This window comes from Natator depressus, chromosome 9 (genome assembly GCF_965152275.1).
Source record: "Natator depressus isolate rNatDep1 chromosome 9, rNatDep2.hap1, whole genome shotgun sequence".
NCBI classification, from domain to species: Eukaryota; Metazoa; Chordata; order Testudines; family Cheloniidae; genus Natator; species Natator depressus.
The window spans coordinates 89,725,586-89,748,831 of NC_134242.1; the positions used below are offsets into that span (position 1 = coordinate 89,725,586).

Here is a 23,246-nt window from a genome sequence, read left to right on the forward strand (position 1 = left end):
AGTTATTGAGTAAAACTATTAAAACTTCATTGAGCTAATGTCAGATGGACTCTAAACAAGCCATGATGAGAATATATGAGCTAACTGATATTGAAAGGCAGATCAGGACAGTTATGAGCTGAAAATATTGAGATTGTTACAAAAGTTAGAACACTGCAGTATGGTAACCGAAAGATGTAAAGTGTCTTCCCCTGCTAAATCATCATAGTATATTTTAAGAAATTATAATAATATATCCAGTGTTTGTGCTATTGTTGGGTTGGTCCATATGAAGACTTGTTAATTCCTTCATTACAGACTATTTTAAGAACTTGACACTCCTACATCATACGCAACAAGGAACCTTTATAAAAACTGTAATTCCATCAATTGCTTTTTTCATAGATTCCAGTGTTCCGTTCTATTGCAAAAAGGTCCTGTATAGCTTTTAATCTTAAATTCAGCCCAGTAAACATTCTTCCCCAGACATATCCTTGTTTTACTATCCAGTTTGTTCTTTCTACAGTATTCCTGATATGGTATGTCAGCCCAGACAATGAGTACTGAGTCCCTTTATAGGCAGATGGAAACAAGAAAATACACTTTTATGTCATCATAAAAATATCTGGATGCCTCAACACACACAGTTGGGTCTGCAGAGGAGCTTCTGATTGGCTGAATCAGGATTAGCCACAAATCTTCCTCTTGGCAGAGGTATCTAGTTCTAGATTTCAGTGCTCCCAAATGAAGGACTTCTGATTTTTAGTGTCCTCCTCACTTGCTTCCAGTATGTTAGCTATTCTGCTTTATATCCACCTTACTCCTAAATCAGCGCGTCAGCTAGCATCTCAAAATCATCGGCTGAGACTGTTTTCAGCTCAGCAGCCTCTAAATTGGTCTATCATTCTGCAGACACAGTGGTAACAGGAGAATAGGGCCTCCTCTGATGAGGAAAAGGTAACTTCTTGGTGTGAAATGCTGCTTCTTGCTCATCTTTTTTACACTGTTGTGTGGGACAGAATATAACTAGCTAGTTCTAAAAAGAGTGTTTAACTGTTTTACTACCCAAATGTTAGCATTTAGGGTACCTAAGAGTGTGTGTGTTTAAATCCAAGTGCCATATAAGGGTCCCATTACACTTTTTCATAAAAAAAATAGCCACTATTGACTGCTAGAAGGGACATTGTGTTAGCATCTCTGACTTGGCTTTTTGTGTATATTGCTGTATAGTGTTCAAATGTAGCAATTTATAAAAAACAATGATTTAATCTATTTGATCCTTTTATTTCAATACCCAAACCTTTTGTTTTAACAGGGTGGCACAAAGGCCAACCATATACCAGAGATGCCAAAGTGAAAAACTTTATCCAGTGGATTAAAACTCAAAGTGAAGCTGATCAAATGAAGAAAACTGTAATTGGTGGATACTGTCCTTTCCCACCAGCACCAAATACTTTTTTGAAGTATTGTAAAAATAATAAAGGTATCCTGCCCCATACCTAATATCCCCATTACATGTGCCTCAATCTATCTGAGATGTCATCACAAGTATTCAAAATTAGCAACTCTGATTGCTTTGCACCTGGATTATATCAATGGTTAAATACTGGAATGTCCTTCAAGGAACAAGTATTATGCTGCTGCTGAAGATAGACTCTGAACCAAGGCCTCAGCTGGTATAAATTGTCATAGCTCTATTGATGGCACTGAAGTTTTGACAGTTTACGTCAGCAGAGAATCTGCCCCTCTGAATGTATACTCCATAGATGTTCTGTTCTGTACCATCTGCTTCGGCTACATCTTCAATCAGCTTGAAAGTCAGTGTCGTATTGAAGAACATAAGATTTGATAATGATAAAGAACTTCCGCAGTAGTATATTAGGCAGAGCCTTGAATAACTATGATAATTCAGTATTAACTCTGAGCTTGCTGAAAAGCTTTGCTCCCCAAATATTCTGAAAATGAGAGATGAGAAAACAGGAGGATTTAATTACTGAGAATTTCAATTTTAAGACAATAATCTAAATTTAGCAATAAGGTCTTTCCAATTATTTTTTATGAATCCAACATTGATACTTTTTAGTAGTTTTCTGTTTCTTTAAAACTTAAATTTGTGGGAATTGCTCTTTTGCAGTTGAATCAGTTTTGAAAGCCATAAGCGAAATGGAGAGGGAGATTGAAGACCTGCACTACAGGGAGCACAAGCGCTTTGCTGTTCAGGGGATAATTAGTGCTATAAAATATGTCAGCTATGCAGCTGAAGATGCCTCAGGAGTGGAACCAATTCAGGTACAGTGCTTGAGGATTAATAGTATAGCACTTAAGATGCTGTGATCATAATTACAATTGAGATCTCTTGCATTTGAATTCAGAACCCACATACATTGTCTCTTGATTAACTGAATTTACCATTCTGAGCGCAAGAGAAGCATGAAAGTCATAGTTTAACTTTTAAAACTTAATGATTTACTTGTTTTCTGTTACAGTCCTCAATAAAAGTACCTGCTGTATAAAAGTTACTGATTTAAAAACTAATTAAATAGCATAGTTAAAGTAAATTAGGGACTGGGAGAACTGGCTACTTTAATATAACCTGTCACTTTCTAGACAGAGGTGTTTTCTTTTTTTCTTTAAACTTGATTAGAGAGGATTTTCTATAAAGCAAATCTGCTCGACACTATGATGGTGATACCCTAGTCTCAAATCTTGTATCCAATTCCTCATAAAGTTATTGGAGGAAAACTAACTGGAGATCAGTCTGATACCTTTTTGAAATTGAAGATGAAATAGCTTTAATTGTTTAACTGTTGTTACAGGAAGATAGAGACCAGTCAGCATCTCAAACAACTATAAAAAACACTGGTATGTCTAAAGATTGTGTTACGAAAGGGAAAAAGCGAAGCCATCGAAATAAAGAAGCTAACTCCGTACTTGATTCACAATGCGCTTCACTGGAACAACAGCAACATCCACGTATGTTAACCAGAAAGAGTCGAATCAAGAGAAAGATCGAACACCGTACAGAGCCTGAAAAGTAAGCCTTTTGAATAAAGTGTGGTTATATTAATTGTTCCATTTCACTGATCTACTATAGATATATAGAGTAAGATTTTTAAAAAGTACCTAAGTGAGCTAGCAGTACAAGTCCCATTGAAAGGCAACTGACTGAAACTATAAGCAGCCCAATTAAAAATGGTAATCCTTGTTCCTTATAGACCCAGTCTTGCTCCCATTAGTCAATGAAAGCAGGATTGAAGAAAACACCTTACTGACTAGAACTTTGTAAGCCATGGAAATGATTCTGCAGAAAATCATCCTCCTTACCTCTTGCTATATTCTTGCAGCTATTATATTAATTCTCAGTCATCTGAACCACTGGTTCTGAGTTTATTTTCTCCAAAAACATACATTTCATTGGATTGCCATTCTTGATTAAATACTTGTGACATTATCCAGGGTACAATCTGTACAGCCCTCCGCGGATACAAATTGATATCCGTGGATGCGGATAGAAATCAGTATCTGCTGAACCACAGAGCTCTCCTGGGAACCGCAGCGACCAAAGGAGCAGAACGTGGGGCCACCACTCCCAGGAGCCAGCACCCCGCACCAGCAGCTCCTCCGGCACGGCTGTACAGACCTCAGACAGGAGACACAGTCACGCAAACAGCTGCGTGGAAGGGACAGGGGCGGGGCTGAGGGAGATACAGCTGTACGGGAGGAGCAGTCAATGTGGGGCACTGGCTCCTGGGAGTGGTGGCCCCACGTTCTGCTCCTTTTGCCGCTCTGGTTCCCAGGAGAGCCCTGCGGTTCAGCAGATACCGATTTCTATCCGCAGATATCCGCATCCACAGATATCAATTTTTATCTGTGCAGGACTCTAACAATCTGGACTGTTGAACAGCTGTGTCCCCTCAATTCTCCAACCTGGGGTGCCTTTCACACTGTTTCTCTGTGAGAGCAACCACTCCTAGTCTGCTCTCACAAAGCCTCCAGAATGTAAATTACTCCCAGCTATACTGAATGAGTGCTATGGCCAGCCACTCTTGAATAACACTGCAGAGTAACACCAGCAAATTCCCAGTCCCAGACTTTCCCCCAGAAATATGAATATTGTACTGCCCAGCCCTCTGATATGCACAAATCCTGTTATCTCAAATGGTGTTCCCCAAACACTTCAGTCCAACCACAGAGGTTTAGATAAAACAATAAAACAAGTTTATTAACTACAGAAAGATAGATTTTAAGTGATTACAAGTAGTGAGGCATAAAAGTCAGAATTGGTTACAAAGAAATAAAAGGTAAAATGCATCTAATACCTAACTTAACAAGCTAAGTGAATTCAAAGCAAAAGTCTCTCTCACCACATGCTTCAGCAGGATCCCTCCTTCAGTCCTAAGCTGTTTCTTTGTTCCTCAGGTGACATGGCTGCCATGGGTAGAGAGAGAGGGAGGAATAAGTTGGGGCATCTGTCCCCCATTTTTATACTTCTTCTTTGAGTATTATCTCCAACTGGGGTTCAGGATGCAGAAAATGTGTTGGGATGGGAACCTCCAGCTATTTCTTTGCCAAGATGTAAATTTCTCCCTCACGCCCTTTTCCCTGCCAAAGAATGGGCACTTAACCAGATGAGGGGTCATTTGATTTTGATGATACCTGGCTCAGGCATCAGTTTGCCTTTTGTCCCTAAGGAACTGGTTTGTGGCTGCTTTCTAAACTTGGAACATGTCTCAGTATGTCATACAGTAGAATTTTATAACTTTACATACAATGTTGCCACACTCGTTTTACCAGGACAAAAATGATCAGCAAATTGAGTGTCAAATGATACCTCATAAGGCATACTTTGTACAAAATGTATCACAGTCTTGTAAAAGGGGTGAGCATACGGGTACAGACTGTCACAATACTGCAGCATGCAGACTTGGAAGAAACTCTCACAGCTCTAAATTTCTGCACCATTGGACCTAGCAAGTGGCATCATGAATGCTCTAAGAATTTTCAGACATGTGGCATTCCACTTGCCCTGATTAAAACAATCAAGTGAACCACAGTGCTTTTTATATACAGGGAGAAGCAGGATCATACCTACTGTGATGAGAAACAAACTCTGGTGTGAGAAGAGTCCCCACAGGAGACATTCCTGGGGATTACCAACCTGTCAGGAAAAGCAAATGCTGAATCATAGAAAGGTTAAGCCGGTGGATTAAAGGGCATACGCAGGTTGTGTTGATCAACTAGCAGTGATCAAATCTTTCTGGAGTTGGGTGACAGTCAAGCTAGATCTCTTTAGACCAGGGGTCTCCAAACTTTTTGAATAGCGCACCCCCAAGGCCAGCTCAGGGGAAGCAAAAAAAAAGCTGCTGCTGAAGACGGAGTGGGGAGAGCTGAGCTGCCGCCAGCATGCCGGCGGCGCTCCTCCTGCCGCGCACCCCCACAGATGGTCTTGCACACCCCACTTTGGAGGCCACTGCTTTAGAGCATAATACTGATGTTCTGAACAAACATTTCTGTGTTTGTTTGTGATGGGAGGATTCTGTGTGCCTTCCAACCCGTATCTGTGGTATCAGGAGTCCTGGCTAGGGTTAGCAGAAATGAATGTCGGCAGTAGCTACTGCTGTGAGCTGGCAAACGTGCCTCCACAGGTAGTTGTGACGGCACACTCAACCAGAGCACAAACGTCATCAGCGGCCTTCCTGGCACAATCCAAGAGATCTGTAAGGCCACTACCTGGTCGTCTGTCCACACGTTCGTGTCTCATTATGCATTTACCCAGCAAGCTCGAGATGACACTGGCTTGACACAGCAGTGCTGCAAGCTGTACAACAGTGAACTCCAAGTTCACTGCCATGGTCACTGCTTGTGAGTCACCATGAATGGAATCGACATGAGCTAGGGCTCGAAGAAGAAAAAACTATTACCTACCTTTTCGTAACTGTTGTTCTTGGAACTGTGTTGCTCATGTACATTCCATTACCCGCATTCCTGCCCCTCTGTTGGAGTTGCCGCAAGAAGGAACTGAGAGGGCTTAGTATAGAAATCTCTTTATGGGCTATGCGTGGTTCTCAACCCATTTACTATTGTGGGCTGTATATGCAGCTCTTTGTGTTATGTGGGCTGCATCCACAATATACATACTACCTGTATGGCCCTGAGGTTGTTACGTGGGCCGCAGCTATGTGCTGTTTGGGCTACAAGCAGCCCGTGGGTTGAGAACCGCTGGTCTATGACATTCAGCTCTGTTTCTGCCAGGGCTACACATGTCGTTTTCAGCAAGTTTCCACTAGAGGGCGAGAAATGCTGTTTTTAACGTAAAACATTTTTCTGTAGATTTCAATGATTCACGTGTCAAGAAATGCATTTAGCCTTGAACTTTGAGAAGGTTTATGCTGAGAAAAATGATTCTAGTTATCTCAAATGTTAATTTCTGAGCTCAGTGTTAGAGTGATCCTTATCAATAAAAAGAACTCTTATCAAGGTCTGGAGTTTGTGCTTTAGAAGTTACAGGTTTTTTATAACATAGTCACCAAACACACACACACTTTTATGTGAAGCTTGAAAACCTCAGAATTAACTATAATTTTTCCTTTTATAGCTTGCATGAATTTCAGCAAGAAGATTCTGTTCCAAAACAAAATATCTTAACTGAGCCTGACACTTCACAACCCGATAGAGGTATGTGGCTAAATATTTTGTTCGGCTGTGATCATTCCAGTATTTTACAAAAGATGTAGATCTAGACTTTCTCCGCTCAGACCCAAAGTAGGGGGACAAAGGTGGTAGTATACCACCTTTACATCCCCTGTCCCCACCATCCTTGAGCTGGTTCAGCCCTTAATACAATGTAGAGAAGCCCCAGGACTGTTCTTATTTGCATCAAGCTGCAACAGCGTCTAAGGAACCATTCTGGCAACTAGGTATCAGCATCTTTTCCCCCTGACACATGCTGGGGTGGCTGTATGAGTGGCAGAACGCAACCGTATTGCTCTATGCCACTGTGTAAGAGGAATCCTTAATGTCTCTTTAGCTGGCTTTGAGTCCGTGTTGCATCTCTGGAGCAGGGCAGAGGACCTCGTCTCTATTTTTGTTGTTGGTGTTGCAGTAGTGGTCCAAATGTGGTAGTGTTTCCAAAGTCAGGAAAATCTTCCCAGATGATAAGTACATTCTAAAAAAAGTCACACTCTCTGAGGAAAGGTAGTAACATACAAGCAAGTAATCATGGTGATGAGAGTTACACATCTTATTAGCTACATGTTTGGACTTTTTTTTTTTTAAGTTAAACACATTAGAATTTCCCTGTCTTGTTCTTTGTCTATATTTGAAAGTTAAATCCAGATGTTTTAAACAGATATCTCAAATTATATCTGTTCCTAGTGTGGGCTTCATTCGTAAGTTTACTATCAATACATGTAAACTCTATCTTATTCCATGCGGAATCTGCATTATTGTAATTGTTTATAGTGGGAGCTCACGCAATCAGATGTTCATGATGGCGTTTATATATATTAGACTGGCAAAGAAAGTGTGGTGTCGGCTGCAGAGAGCTCTCTCCAGCCAGCTGGGCTTCAAATACTTACTTTGTTTCCTTTTAAATACCATCATTCACTTAAACATGGATTTTAGCATCTCACTTTTCAGTAGCAAAAGGCTGTAACTTCTGCTGTCCTGTCCTAATTTCACATCTGTTTGTGTTGATTCAAATATGAGTGTACAAATAGGACATGCAAATTACAGCCCCAGGATATAAAGAGAGGAAAGTAAGAGAAGGCATGATTGATTGATTGAGAAGGAGAGAGAGATATTTAATCCTGGCATTTATATCCTAGCAATTTTTAACTTTAATACCACAAAATCCTGCAAATAAGGTCTTAACACTTATTCTAGAGGGTGGCAGTTACAGTATTTTTCTTTCTTCTCTTAATGTAATTATACAGAATATCCCAGTAAAATTTCTTTTCAGCCAACTATCTTTCTAACCAGATGTGGATGTTTAGTTGCTCAAAATTAAAAATAGCAATAGCATGAAATTTAACACTTGGTATACTGTACCACTGATATAAGGCAGCGCTACCAAAGAGTTGCAGTTCTAACAGCCAGCATTGTTATGGAATGCCTAATAATGTACACTTTCCCAATGATGCTATAACATGCTGCTTATAAATTTAAAAGATTAAAAGCAACTGTTACATAATCAAGCAGCTAAGTTTTTTCTGGTGTTTTTTTTGAGATGTCATTGTTTTCAATTTCATTTGACTCATCTATATTTAATAGTAATTTCCCCCTATCTAATGCACGACCACCTTAATCATCCATATAGTAAAATGAGAGAGTGTTTATGAATGGGGGAGGATGGTGGTTGTAAACTTACTATACACACCAGTTTTGTGAGATAAGTCCTGCTCCATGCTCTGCACAAGGGTTCTCCAGACAGCACTCAAATGCTAGTGCAGTTTCTTAGGCCCACCAGTTTTCCTTACTTTTCATTATAATTCCTTGTGTCTCATCCAATGCAGTAATGCTCGTGTACTCTGCTTGTTTAATGTTCTTCCACTTGGGTGTTGCCATTTCTAGTTTAGCCATATACACCCTGGTGTCTTCAGTTCTTTGGGACAGCTAAAGCTCTGTTGTAATAACTACCGCCGTGCTTCCTGCGAAGCAGTGAGGAAATTTGCACACACAATTCATGTGACTAAATTGGAAATAGCAATACAAGTTAACATAGTATAGTATCAGGATGGGGGCACTATTTGTGGGGAGGGCAAGACAAAATAGGGATAACTGGGAAAAAAAAATAGGCTGGTTACATTTCAGAATGGGCCTAGTGGTAAGCTCACAGAACGGGGACTTGCCTACAAAATTGGAAAAAATGGTTTCTTTGAAGTTTTTCCAGTTCTTAGTTCACAGGTTACATATAATGGTAGGCATAGGGACTTACAGTTAGCTATATAACTGGGACTCTGCACAATATACATTATAAGGCAAGGGTTCTCAAAGTGGGGGTTGAGACCCATCATGGGGTCGTAAGGTTATTACCGGGGGGGTCGCGAGTTGTTAGCCTCCACCCCCAAACCCTGCTTTGCCTCCAGCATTTTTAATGGTGTTAAAAATGTTCGGGGGGTCGCACTCAAAGGCTTGCTTGTGATAGGGGTCACCAGTACAAAAGTTTGAGAACCACTGTTATAAGGTACAGCCAGTAGTCTTCATTGCATGAATATACATTGTACAGAAGATGGTAAAGCATATCATCATAAAGTACCTGTTTCCTTTTTATACTTCCCAAGTGTTGGTAAAACAAAGTGACTGGAGAGGTGACTGATCCTTATCCACCCAAAAGCAAGCAATGAATGGCACCTTCCAACCAATAATTATTTTTATGAATCCGGTCTTCAAACTGTAGCTGGAAACAACATACAGTATTTACTAACAGTCCAGCCTTAGCTTAATTCTTTATGCATTCTTCGTTTTGATTTTTCCATCTATATTTTCACATTTGACTTAAATATTAATCTATTCATGAAATTTTTGCTTTTCCTAATACATTGGGGGGGGTATGGTTTTGTCTATGCATATTGATCAACTAAATGTTTAATGTATTTATAATAGCAGACAAACAGGGAGTGAGTGATGCACCTGAAACAGAAGAGATGGGAAGAACTTCTCATGATTCATGGCAAAGTGATCTGTGGGTAACGGTGAAAGACAACTTAATAGATCACTTGCATTACTGCACTGTTTTCCCAGAAAGCATCCCACGTAAATTTGATTATATGCACAAAGAATTCCTTATACAGCAATACAGTCTACATCCAGCTGTGCACAATCCAAAAGAATACATAACAAATAAAGAAATTCATGAATTTAAAAGTGCCAGTGGCCCTGGGCACTATGAAGTGACTATACTGGGTAAGTGACAATTAGTACTTTAATTTTTTTTAGAAAGAAATCCTAGCAATGTAAGGTTTGTTAGCATTCTCAGTGTTTAACAAAGAACCGTTTAACTTTCTATGAAGTTGAATGGATACTTTAGTATAATTTGGGCATTATGCTAAATTGCTAAGTTAAAAAATGAATGAGGTTCTTTTTATATACAATCTTGTTAAATGTACAAACTGATTTTTTTTAAAGGATAATATTAAGGAGGCACCACTCCAAACTCCATAGTTAAGTCTGAGTTGAGTTTTACACTAAAAGCAGGTAGTCTCCAGACTTACAGCACATTTTGAGTACAGCATTAATTTTCTGATGATTTTCAAATTTCCATGTAATTTGAGTTAAGACCTATTTTAAAATTAATTTTAAAGAAAGTTAAAATTTGGTTTTGGATGTTTCCTTACTTTTTTTTTTTTAAAATAGAACAAAAACAAACTGTTCAAAATATCCGTTTGAAAAACAGCATTAAATTTTTGTGGAAAATATCCTGCCCGCCCCCATTCCCACCTCCCCTTTTTTTAGCTTAAATTGTGAATTTGAAAGTTGCTTTCTAGCTGTACTTTCTGTGGAGTTAAAATTCACTTAAATCTGGTTTCTCAGCTACATTTGAAGAGACTGGGTTGTAATTAAGCTATTAAAATTTTGTTTTTCTGTAACTGTTAAGATTATAGACAAGCATTGTTCGGTAGGTCAGATCATTCTTAAGTGGAGCTATTTTGAAAACAGCAATAACCAATCTCCACCCTTTTTCTCCAGCTATTTTATATGCTGGAGATGTGTGTGTTGAAATGAGTCAGTGGTGTAAAGGGAACTGTATGTATGTTTCAAGAGTACTACTTCAGCCTCATCTATAACTGGACTGGTTCCAACTGCAGAGTGGATTTGACTTAAATCATGATTTAAATCACTAGTCAGGAAGACTCAATTTAATAATGAATTTCTACATAAAAGTGCATTTTTTGTTGGTTGTTATAACTTTAATACACATTCTTCACAACGCAGAGATAGAAGGTTTCATTTTTAGAAGGTACACACTATACCTTTTTAAGTGATTTGTTTTGAAAACTTTTCAGATTAGTTTTACAGCTATATCAGAAAATAAATGATTGGTTATTTCATTTACCAAAGGTAATTGAAGCAGATATTTATGAAGTCACTAGGAGGTGAACTATCTCCAATTCAGCAGGTTAATATTTGGAGGATTTTCTTGCCATGCTGTATTAGGAGGAGAACATCACCAGACAGACATTTAAATTGTTTTATTTAACTAAAACAGCAACGTTATGTATTCTTTTTTTTTCTTCAACAGCAAACATATCATATTGTAACAAAACAAGCATATGAATTTTTGAATCAGGTTTGTTTTTGTTAAAATTGTTTAACTAAAATAGTTAAATGTTTAAAAAAAAAAATGAAATAGACTGTGTCAGCCAGGTCAACATGAGAAACTTTAAAATATTGGCTTCTGCAGCTAACTCAGTCATCTTCACCTTCATTTTCCTGTTCACTCATAATCTGGAAAAGAAAAACAAGCTTTCCTGCTTTTTCAGGTCCCAAACGATTTCTCAATTTGGAATGAATTAGTCCAAAGGAAGAAAATATTCTTACTACACCAGCAAAAGAAGCTACTGCTGTTAAAAGTGAGATTATCACTTCAACAGTCTCTGAATTCAAGTGCTTAAGTGACTTCCACCAGTTCACTGGTATACCTTTCTTTAAAACATCATCAGCAAACATATATTTCTTGAATGATTCACCCTTAGCTCTGAAGTTTATTATGGTTGGTATTATGGAGGGATGATTGCTGGATGTCCATGTCATAGCCAGCTCCTCTTCTTCAGCAGTTAAGGTTTGACCCTGGTACCGAGTATTGAGAATATTTGCAAGAAAATGAGCTGGAGATAGTGCTTGTCCCATTCATTTTTTTAATGCTTGCAATTTAACTCTGTCATTGTATATTTCTCTCTTTAAGATCTCATTCCGTTCCTTCCAAATTTCAACACCATCAGCAATAAAACAGCTATTTCCCTGCGTTTTGTTCAAGGCTTCAGAGTACTCAGCATGTGTTCAACATTTCTCTTAAGCCCAGTGTTGAGAACTTTGCCATCTATTTTTTCACGATTTTGTTCACAAACTGTCATCAGGTTAGGCCAGGTCTTGATATAGGGCTCAAAACAGTCCACTACTGAGTTGCATCATACATCTTGTAGGAAAGTTAACTTGGTTCCTCCCACTTTTTTCAGAGCAGCTGCTGCAAAGTGGTTGTTATGGAAGTATTTTGCAATTTCAACGTTAGCCTTTATTTCTGGAACACTGACGTCTTTTGCTAGGAGGTGCATCAAATGAGCGCTGCAACTGTATATTATTAGCTTGGGACTCTCTTCTAAATAATTGCATCTCATCTTGGATACATTTGCAGCATTGTCTGCGTACTAGACATTTGAATTTTTTTCAGTTTGTTATAGCTTTTTGTAAGTATTCTGTTGTGTGCGCATTTCCTGATATATCAATTGTTTCTGTAAAGAAGACCTTCCCTTCTTCTGTTGTCACACAAGCACATACAACAGGATCATTGTGGACATTGCTCCACCCATCAAGACTCAGGTTAACAATTTTACGCTCTAGACGTTTTGCACACTGCTCAATTTCTCTTTCATATGCTTTATCCAGCAATTTGCCTGCAACATCTCCGTTGGATGGACTGTATTCTGGGCTTAATGACTGAACCATGTTAATGAAGTGTGGGTTCTCAATCATACAGAAAGGAGAGTTTGTTACATAAACAAACTGGGCAATTTTTTCATCAATGACCTCTTTTTGTAATCTGCTAGTTCTTACCACAAACTTTTCTACAGTTGTTTCTGGATGATGGAGATGATTTTTTTTTTTTCTTTTTGCTTCGGGTGATATACTGTGGCTGTGTGACATACATGATGTGACTGAAACAGTATCATTGGCAGATAACTCTGAAAATACATAAAATGATGGTGGTCTTGAAGGTGGATAGTCTTCAGAATCCTGTATGTTGAGGATGGATTCTCCTAAACAAAATAAGTCAAGGCAGTTATTTAATTATTATTACCATACTGCTTATTTGGTATTACTCATTGCATTCACTGACAGTACTACTTTAAAGGTGAAATTTTAAAAGGAAGATCTGCCAATTTCAGCTGTTTATTTTTGATCACAACTGCATCTAAAATGATAGTACCATAGAGTAACAACTATATTTTTTGCTCAAACATGAGAATTCAAGAACAGTCCAGAAGGAAGACAGGCAGTCCTTAAGAAAGAAGTATGAAATAACAGTTTACCAACCTGAAGATCCTGCATGTTCAGACATGTTCCTTTCATCATCTTCAATGCACCTTCCTCCTGAGAAGGAACACTTCTCATGATGTTGTTTCATTTGGGCATCCAGGCCTTGCATTTCTTCGTTGTACTGTTTGCATTTTGCATGCATGCCTATCTTACTTAAGGTAGAGGAACTTCATTAAAATATTCCCAAACTGGGTCTCTCTTATGGCCTGCTGCCATTATAGGCTTTCCTTTCTAGTGGGAGAATGGTATGGTAGATCTCAAACCAATGAAGGCTGCACTCAAAGACCTCAAGACTTCTGGAATACGCTGCTCAAACAGTTTCACCTTTGTTTCTACTGCCTGTCCCTCCCTTCTCACATTTATCTCCAGACTTCTTCTCTTTGTCCAAAACTATTCCACCCCCAACAATCTTCTATTCACTGAACTTTCTGAAACTTTGCACTTTTAGAGAGAGGTAAGGGATTGACTCTGTGTACACAAATTTGCAGAGGGACAATAGAGTTGAGGTCTGTTATTTCTCACCTCTGTATATTTATTTATTTAAGACTTTTTTGCTGTTAACAAGCATGTTATCTCTGGAGACACAAATCCTCAGTTTGAGAACTGCAAAACTAAGCATCTCTAATGGTATCTTCTAGACTGAGCACTGAGTCCCATTGTGTAGATAGGAAGATTAACCTAAATAATCTATACAGACCCCATAAGATCGGGTCCCCCCTAATCCATGAACTATTGGAACTCATTTACAAAACTTTTTCTTAAATATTATGTGAATATATTGTCTCATACTCTAGAATTAGAATTTATAATTCCTATTCCATGATGAGCTATCTATGAGCTATAATGTATCTTTAGATAGGTTTTTTCCCTCAAAAAGCATTTTTTGTGATTTTTTTTTTTTTAAATCATTGATTTTTATCCACTGTCCAACTGTCATTGCTCTGAATCATGGCTGCATGCTAGTAAATTAAGCTACTTTGTGCTGCTTCAGAGTAGCACAAAGCAGCCAAAGTATACTAGTGAATTGGTCTTGAATCATTTAAAATTAAATATTTAAATGTCATCCATATCTTCAATTCATTAATAGTATTGTGATGTTACTGTTTTTGCATTTATTCCATGTTCATGTATTACATTTATAATAATTGAACAAGGAAATTTCCAGGTGAAAACTGTTAAGATGGATTTCAGGCTGAGTATGTATCAGTAACTTAAGAGTGCAAAACATAATAGGTTTTGGGGTTACTACAAGCATTACAAACCTAGGAAATTCAGGTAAGGTTACATTTAAAAGAAATCCAAACACGTTATGGGCAAGATATGTACAGTTAAGGCACCTAAGCAACTTAACTCTCTGTCCTGTAGTGACACCATGGGGACAGAGAGGAAAACCTCTTTAAAAATTGGTTTCATATACTGAAACTACAAATACTGTAAAATCCCTTTATCATAAAAATATGGTTATTGCATGATGTCAGTTCAAATATATGTAATATTAGTATGCATGTGTAAGTGTACATATTTTCTGTTGAAACTTAGTTTATCTGAGATTGTTTAGTACGTAATGGGAACAGAGGGGTATGGGTGAATATCTTATGACAACTTGCATATGTTCAGATTGGAATAGCTGGGTTTAAATGCGGTAATTGGTAAAAGAATTATTGAAGAGAAATAAACAGTGTGCATTAAACTATTACAAACCGAAGGTGAAATATTTTGCTGAAGTAATTCTCTCTCTTAACAGGGATAAACCATGATGTGGCTATAGATGTTGCATTCCCACCTATATTTTGTCCTGAAGATCCTCATTTATTTCGAATAGAGGATATTCAGAATGATATGTTGTTATCCTGTATGAGCTGCATCTCTGTGTGTCAGCAGGACACCAGTAGCAATCAAAAGCTTTATGACACGTTTCCACTTTCAAGTAAGAATTGCTATTATTGGTATTACTCATGTATCGATTTCTTCTTTTATCTCTGAACGTAAGCATTAATATTGTATACAGGTCCCTATTTGTAAGTCAGGCATTCGGCACCCCTTCTCATAGGATACATGTATGCTTTCATTTAACACCTTTACTAGATACTGTAGACATGAGGTCTGTCTTTCAGGCCAGTCTTCACTAGGCCTACCTTTCTGCAGCCATAAGTTAGCAGGTGTCAATAAGAATGCTATGAAGTTGGATATGTAAGTACCTGCTACACACACATTGAGTCACTTCTGGATTACCTGTATTGTGCCTGCCGTTATTTGTTTGCACAAAATTGTACTAGCAGAGAGACCAGGTTTTTTTAATATTTGGCCCAGAATCTGGTCCATAAATGAAACACTGCAGCTTTCAATCATTCATTCCTGTTTCACTGATGGCATTTCAAGGAGCCAGCACTCAGCTAGTGCAACTTGCAACAAGTAAAAGCTGAAGTTTTTGTGTACTGTTAATTGTCTTTTAAATTATAGTTCCATGTAGTGGCTGCCCACAAAAAATATGTTAGAGGGAGCTAATGTTTGTACCACGCTTCAGATGTGTAAAGTGCGATGTAAATGCTGGAAATTATCCATCAGAAATAGAAATACTTGATTTTAATTAAGTCCATTTTTTTGCTTGCCCCATACCAAACTGCTTGAAGAATAGTAAATTTTTTTTTACGTGGACTAGCATGTAAATTGTCCTCATTCTTCGAGTGCTTGCTCATGTCCATTCCACATTAGGTGTGTGTGCTCGCCACGTGCACCGGCGCCGGAAGCTTTTCCCTCAGCAGTATCCGTAGGGGACCGGCTCTGGCATCCTCTGGAGTGGCGCCAGCATGGTGTGGTATAAGGGGCGCCACCGGCTCCTCCCACCCTCAGTTCCTTCTTGCCACCAATGATGGTGCTGAAACTTCTGCTGCTTCGGCTTGAGAAACACCTCTTGAAGTACACCAGTTACGTTCTCGGTTCTTGAGAACTAGCGTTCTCTAGAGTTGTTGCGTTCTCAGTTCTAGCAAACTTTGAAAACCTGTAATATAGTTGTACATAGTTAGTAGTTCTTAGTTACCCTTAGTAGTAGTTCTCAACTCTTCGTTAGTCCCAAACGGGACTCAGCCGGGGGACGGGGCATGCCCCAGGTTTTAAGCCCTGCAATCGTTGCAAATGGCCTATGCCAGTCAGTAATCCACATACCAGCTGCCAAAGGCCTGGCCTACACTGTGGGGGGGATCGACCTATGTTACGCAACTTCAGCTACATGAATAACACAGCTGAAGTCGACGTACTTAGATCGACTTACCGTGGTGTCTTCACAGTGGTGAGGCGACTGCTGCCGCTCCGTGCGCGGTGCTCCACGGGCCGGCACCGGTCCCCCTCCACGGCTCCGGTGAAGAAGCCGAAAAAGACTGAGGGTAAGATCTCCTACCTCCCGAAAGCGAAAGAAGAGGGCTGGGGGCAAGCCACAACCTGTGCCGGGCAGCTCCATGCCCCCATTGGGAACGTGAGCCCCAGCTCAGGTCAAGCGGTGCAGCCCATCCCATGCTTCACCTGTAACCCGGATAGCGGTGCAGGCCAACTTCAGGTGCTGTCGATGCCTACAGCCCTTCAAGCGGCTTAGGAGATCCTGACCCTCCAATGGTACCCCAGTCTCGGGGAAAATCCACGTTGGGACCTACACGTGTGTCTCCACCTCAGCAGCACCATTCCCCATCGAGAAGGACGTCCTCTCATCGCTCACCTGCCTGAAGCCATCACACCTCAGGACTAGAGAGGCGGGCTCAGCTGAGCCGTCTTCAATCCCAGCACCGGGGACACCAATCAAGGGATGTCTTTGGCAGCCTTCCTGGCACACATCCCTATCCAGAACATCTGTAGAGCCGCAAAGTGGTCCTCTGTCCACATGTTTACTGCTCATTATGCCATCACTCAGCAGGCCAGAGACGACGCTGGGTTCGGCAGAGCTGTGTTGCAATCTACACGTCCGTGAACTCCAACCCACCTCCAGGGGTACTGCTTTGGAGTCACACATAATATGGAATGGATGTGAGCAAGCACTCGAAGAAGAAAAGACAGTTACCTTTTCCGTAACTAGTGTTCTCCAAGAGGTGTTGCTTATGTCCATTCCACAGCCTGCCCTCCTTCCCCACCGTCGGCGTTTCCGGAAAGAAGGAACTGAGGGTGTGGGGAGCTGGCAGCTCCCCTTATACCACTCCAGAGGGCCCCAGAGCCAGTCCCCTATGGATACTGTAGAGGGAAAAACTTACGGCACCAGTGCATGTGGCGAGCACACACACCTACATGGAATGGGCATGAGCAACACCTCTCGAAGAACACCAGTTACAGAAAAGATAACTGTCTTTTATCCTAGGTGAACATGTACAGCATACTGCATGTAAAACAAAATGCTAGTTAAATATTTGTTTTGCTACACACACACACACACATGAACTATCTGTGTTTGGCTTCTAGATGAAACTGTAAAAGCAGCAGTTGACCTAGACAGACAACATGTCATCTGTATCCTGGACATCTGTCGTTTAGGTGAAGATAAAGTGGAAGTTTTTCTGAACAAAATTTATAAGATAATGGAGACTGATGTGGTGAACCTTGTGTAATTTAATAGCTTGTTTTATTGACGTTATCCATATATTGTTGGAGGGGAGGGAAAAAAAACTTACAATACACCCTCTGCATATTGCCACTTTCTAGAGCGTATAGAGCCAGCATATCCAGTGTTATGAAGTGTTCTGATAGAGCAATTGTAATGGTAGTCATTACAATTGAGAAGGAAGGTTCATTACCTTTATATCTGAAGGCTTTGGAGCAGAGTATTATAAATATGTCTGAGTACTAATTATTTTTATACCTCTATTGCTTTAGTGTAATGCATTGAGTGCTGCAGGCAGCTCCCAAGTGTCAGGTGTTTTGTACGTGTTCCATCATTAAGCAAAGAGACTGGATGGGGAATGGAATGTACAGCCAGATTCTGTCCTCTTGTCAGTGAGAGTTGCCTGCATATATGCGTGGGAAGAATTTGGCTGTAAGTCACTTGTGTGACTCTCTCTAGCTGGTAGTAACCTAAAATCATTGCCATCTGACAGCTCGTCAGGATGGTCGTGTGAAATAAAATGGTGGTCTCAGTCCAGTTTCTAGAGAAAACATGGCTGCATCACAGAAACTTGCCACCTCACTTTTCCCTTGTTTGTAGTTTCAGTAGAGCCAAAAGACTTAATTTCAATAGATTGAGAACTATCCTCTGCTTTATAGAAGGGTCCCTCTGAGCAGTTTGAGAGACGCATTGGCTGTTGGTGGGGAAAAGTTTGCCCAGCCAGTGGCATACTGTGAATGGAAGCCACAGAAGGTTCTGTGAACGGAAGCCTTCAGTTTTAAGTGCTTTCAGTTCTGCTCCATAACATTAAATTAATTAAAAAACAAGGCACTTCTCTGCATTATTTGTGTTAGATTTTCTAGAAGCATTATTGGATACAGGGCCAAAGTTTGAGTGTTGTCTGGTCACTTAGAATGTCATTCTGTGCTTCTGCATAGATATCCAGTAAAGTTTTGGTGTGTCTCACAATTTTTAACAGTTTACTAGTAGAAGAATATTAATGTAAATGTCCTGATAAGTGAAAGTTAATACCGTAAAACGTTTGTCCTTTATATCTTTCTGTACTGTATTTTGTATTTAAATGTATGATATGGTATAGGCTCCAGGGTCTAATAAGAGAGTCTGGCACCCGTACTTGCTATTCCAAATTGAGCCATGCTGACTATGCCAGCAGATATTTTAAAGTAGATATACCTCAGGTAGAAGCTTAATTTTAAGGAAACAAGCATTTCAAGATCAAATGTGTAAGGTAATTATGTTTTTGTAATAGAAATGACACAGACACTTGTACAGAGTTACCGTATTTTATTATTTGTTCTAGTCACTCAGCCCTCTTCCTTTTGTTTTGTTTCTCAGTGCTCCCATTACATGTAGTAAAACCCAGCAATGGCTCTGCCTGCTTTGTCTCACTGCATAGCAGTGTATACTTAACATTGTTGTTATCCCTTGATGCTTGCTGTCTTAAATCTTAACAGCAAATTCAGAATTAGGTAGACTCTGGTCTTTATATCCCATTTTATTTTATATCTGTGCTATTTGAAATGTATCAAAAGACAACTAAAACAAAAGTATATAATATATATACTGGCAAAAATGAGTAAATTCCATTCTTTGCAAAGAATCCATTCACTCTTTTGTTTCATGAAGTATAGCTAACTGTAAGATTAAAAATGCTAAGAAACTAAGGTCCTGTTGATAAACATCATAACATTTTGTTATGCCTCTCATTCTCAAGAACAGGGCTTTGTAAAATCTTTTCATACTATAGGGATCACTCATCCACCACTGGAATACAGCCATTGCAGAGGTGGATTGTTACCAGAGCCTTGTGTATTCCCTAATCCTGGAATTCACACCCTGTCAAAGTATTGTACTCCAGAATCTTAGTTCTTATTTTGTTTTTATAAATGTTTCTACCCATCGTAGTTTCAAAGAGAACCATAGAAAGGACAGTTGAGTGTAAACCAGCGCAGTGATGAATATACAGAGAGCCTGAAACAATAACTCTAACAGGTGTAAACTGCTCAGATTTATCTGTGTGTGGTTAACTCTGAAACTTAGACTACAGTCTGTGGGATATTGAAAATGAGGACAGCTTAAGTAAAAGAAATAACAAATAATACAAAGGCTTCTGTTTTTATTTCATTTTTATGTATAATTGAATAAAACAATCTGTTTTTTAAATGTATCTGAAGCTGTTGCAGAACTTCAAGAATTTCCACCAGAGTGCGGCATAACCCAATGATCTTGCAGCAGAATTTTAAGTCTCGCTTGCCTCAGAGTATGCAAGACATCCTGTATTGCAGCCATTCTGGGCCTGCAACACTAAACTTTTTTTTTGGCAATGAGTTCCAGTGGCTTCATCTGTTTTCCTCCGGTTTCATTGACTTCATTTTCCAATAGACCACCCTTCGAAGAAAGCACTTTTAAAATCGTTTATACATGCATTTTCCCATGATGGAGGCAATCCCCATTGGAGAGCAGAGCGTGGGATATATACATAACTGCTTGTTGTAATTCATATGACTTGGGTGGGTGGGTGGCATTGATTCTACCCCCCCATTATACATGCAGTACTTCTCCATCTGCTGTTGGCTTCAAAGGGAGTTACGTAGATTTATCTGAGGTCAGAATTGGCAGGTGAATACTCCCTGAGATTGGAACTGGAAAATGGGAACTTTGACTAGCCATAGTACTTAGGGACAAACCCTGGAGCACACTACATAGGAAAGTGGAGTCTGATATGATAAAAAAGCAAAACACACAAAAAATTATAAGGTATGACAAGGATGTGAGAGAGATTGTGGTTTAAAGGAGGAATAAGTGATTTTTAAAAATTGGTTCCAGTACATCTACATTAGTTGTCTGCACTGTTGCAACTAAATTGACCTCTTTTTCCCTTTGTTTTTTTTTTAAATCAATCCAGTTTTACTAGTGTCAGCTTTTTAATATAGACAAGCCCTGTATCTTGGACAGGCTAAGGAGAAAGGGAGAAATGCAGGACTAAGGCTGTGTCTACCCTTGCACTTTTGTCGGTATAACTTATGTCACTCAGGGGTGTGCAAAAACCACCCCTCTTAGCGACATAAGTTTCACTGACAGAAGCACTGGTGTGGAAAGCACTACATTGGCGGGAGAGCTCTCTCCTGTCCTCATAGAACAGCTACATGAGCTCACTAGTGTAGACCTGGCCTTAGGTTAATCTTGGATTAATTCTATCTCACTTAATTCTTCCACTATATAAGATTAGAAAAATTATGCAGGCCCTTTCTTTGTTAAATTGTTTTGAAACGAGGTCACTCTGTCATATCCTTGAAGAGAAGAAAATTTTCTGACCCCTGGCAAGAAGCATTTCAGACTAAATAGGAGCCTATCCTGGATGTGAATGTGGCCTGTATGAATTAAACTGTCCTCTGGCTACTGCTCAGGGGCTGATGCAGCCACCTACAAAGTGCCACCAAGATACAGATGGAAGCCTGTAGAGAAATGAAAAAAGCTGATGGACCATAAGGAGTGGCAGGAATATGGGGCCAAAGTTTACATTTCCAGGCACTCATAGTAACAGTAACCAGGTGTGGATTTTTTTCCCTGGATAAGCTAGTTGTAATAGAGCTGACTCACTGAGGACTTATATTTCTGTGGGTGGTATCAGTTACCTACTTTGACCTGAAATTTCAAACTCCTTAGGGAAGCAATGGACTAACAGTGGTCATTGTTAGTTGAAAATATCTATAGACCTCTTAAATTGTATGCTTCAATTAATAAGCAATGAAGGAGAAGAATAAATCCAGCTATTCCTGCCTGCTGGTTGTTGCTGTTTTATTCGGAGCTGCAGAGACTGTTCCAGCCAATGTGAATCTATTCTATTTCAACACTAGTAGCAACAGCAGTGTGACCGAGCAATGTGAATGTGGCGAGTTTGGAGTAAACTCTCCTCTGGGTACGGCTTCGGGGCTGGTGGGCATTCCTAAATCTGCTAGCCTTCAAGCCTGTGATTCTCACACGGAGTTCACTGTTACGGAAGCACCCTGGATTGCACTGATTGAAAGAGGCAATTGCAGATTTTCAGAAAAGATTCACCTGGCAGCCAGAAAGGGTGCTGAAGCTGTTGTGATCTACAATGCCCCAGAGAGTGGCAGTATTCCCATCCGTATGGCACACTCTGGTGAGTACTACAATAATCAACTCTGGGAGCCTGCTAATTTCTGTCCAGTTCAATATGCCGTTTCCACTGAAGGCAACCTGACATGTTGAAAGTATTTCATGTGTTTATCTTCTGTTCTTGTGTTGGTTGGTTGCTATTTTTATGGAGAAGTTTTTGGGACCCAATCCCTGCAAGTCCTTACTTGCAAAACTTAGCCTTTCTTATTTACCAGACAAGTCCCATTAAGTAGTAAGGGTTTGTGGCACCAGGACTTTTGCATTTTGATAGATTTCACTCAATCTGTATGCTCTCTTCTGAGGACTAACAGTATGATCCAAAGCCACCCTACTCTTGAGGGAATTCTGCACCACTGCACATGCACAGAATTTACGTCCCCTGCAGATTTCTTTGCTTCCTGACAGAAAAATGACTTTCTGACAGGGAAGCAAAGGGAAGCCACAAGAACGGTCATGCAACCCTCCCCAGCAGTATGTTTTGGGTGCCCAGGGCAGCCGGCAGAGAAGTAAATCACTGTGGGGTAGGAGGCGGGACTGGGAAAGACCTGGCTAGTGGCTTCTACCCTGCGCCAAGCTCAGCTGCTCGTCTGGGCTGGAGAGGACAGGGCTACTTCTTCACCTGCATGGCATCTGGGGCCCGGTCAGATCCATCCCCTGATTTCTCCTCTGGCTGCAGGAAGCTCTGCAAACATCCCCTCCCCCTTGCTTCCTGCACCCCATTGCTCCTCAGCTGCAGAGGGAGGGATCTCTGTATAGGGAGCTGCTTCCCCATCCATCCAACCCCCGTGCATCCTCCTCATACCCACACCCTCACACCGAGCCTCACTGCCCCTGCAATCAGAACCCCCACGATGAACCCCACTCCCCCTGCATCTGGACCACCCTGATGAGTCACTTCACCCAGATCCCCCACTGAGTCTCCTGCACCCAGACTGCCCACACAGAACCTTCTCAATCCACACCTGGATCCCCCACATTAAGCCTCTCCACACTTGGATCCTGGCTTGCTGAGCCTGCCTCCTCACACAGATGGGCAGGGCCCTGGGGTATTTCTGGGGCAGGCCGGGTCCTTGTGCTGTGTCAGGGTTGGGTGCAGCCTCACTGCTGAGTCCATGTCCCCCAGGGGAGGGGGAGAGCTACACAGTGATCTCCCACCTCTGTGCAGGCAGTGGCCTGTGCTCCTGAATGCCGTGCTGGAGCCTCCACATTTATTTGGCAAATAAAATTTGCAGAATTCTAAAATTGTGTGCAGAATTTTTATTTTTTGGGCGCAGAATGC

At 40.3% G+C, this 23,246-nt stretch overlaps 2 protein-coding genes across 4 annotated transcripts in view; both read left to right on the top strand.

The window, feature by feature from the left end:
• RADX (RPA1 related single stranded DNA binding protein, X-linked) overlaps positions 1-19,968 on the top strand; it is a 34,311-nt gene extending 14,343 nt beyond the window's left edge. Inside the window, exons 8-14 of one of the 3 annotated variants that reach the window (XM_074962592.1) lie at positions 1,295-1,462; positions 2,114-2,268; positions 2,796-3,013; positions 6,575-6,654; positions 9,583-9,882; positions 14,975-15,157; positions 17,668-19,968. In XM_074962592.1, the coding sequence (XP_074818693.1) occupies positions 1,295-1,462; positions 2,114-2,268; positions 2,796-3,013; positions 6,575-6,654; positions 9,583-9,882; positions 14,975-15,157; positions 17,668-17,813 (1,250 nt within the window). In that variant the 3' untranslated portion in view covers positions 17,814-19,968. The remainder of the gene's footprint in view (positions 1-1,294; positions 1,463-2,113; positions 2,269-2,795; positions 3,014-6,574; positions 6,655-9,582; positions 9,883-14,974; positions 15,158-17,667) is intronic. The other 2 variants (XM_074962594.1, XM_074962593.1) reach the window with 2 other exon arrangements.
• Positions 19,969-21,574: 1,606 nt separating this feature from the next.
• Positions 21,575-23,246, top strand: part of RNF128 (ring finger protein 128) — a 64,579-nt gene continuing 62,907 nt past the window's right edge. The window contains exon 1 of the mRNA XM_074962600.1: positions 21,575-21,971. Coding sequence (XP_074818701.1) covers positions 21,575-21,971 — 397 coding nt within the window. The remainder of the gene's footprint in view (positions 21,972-23,246) is intronic.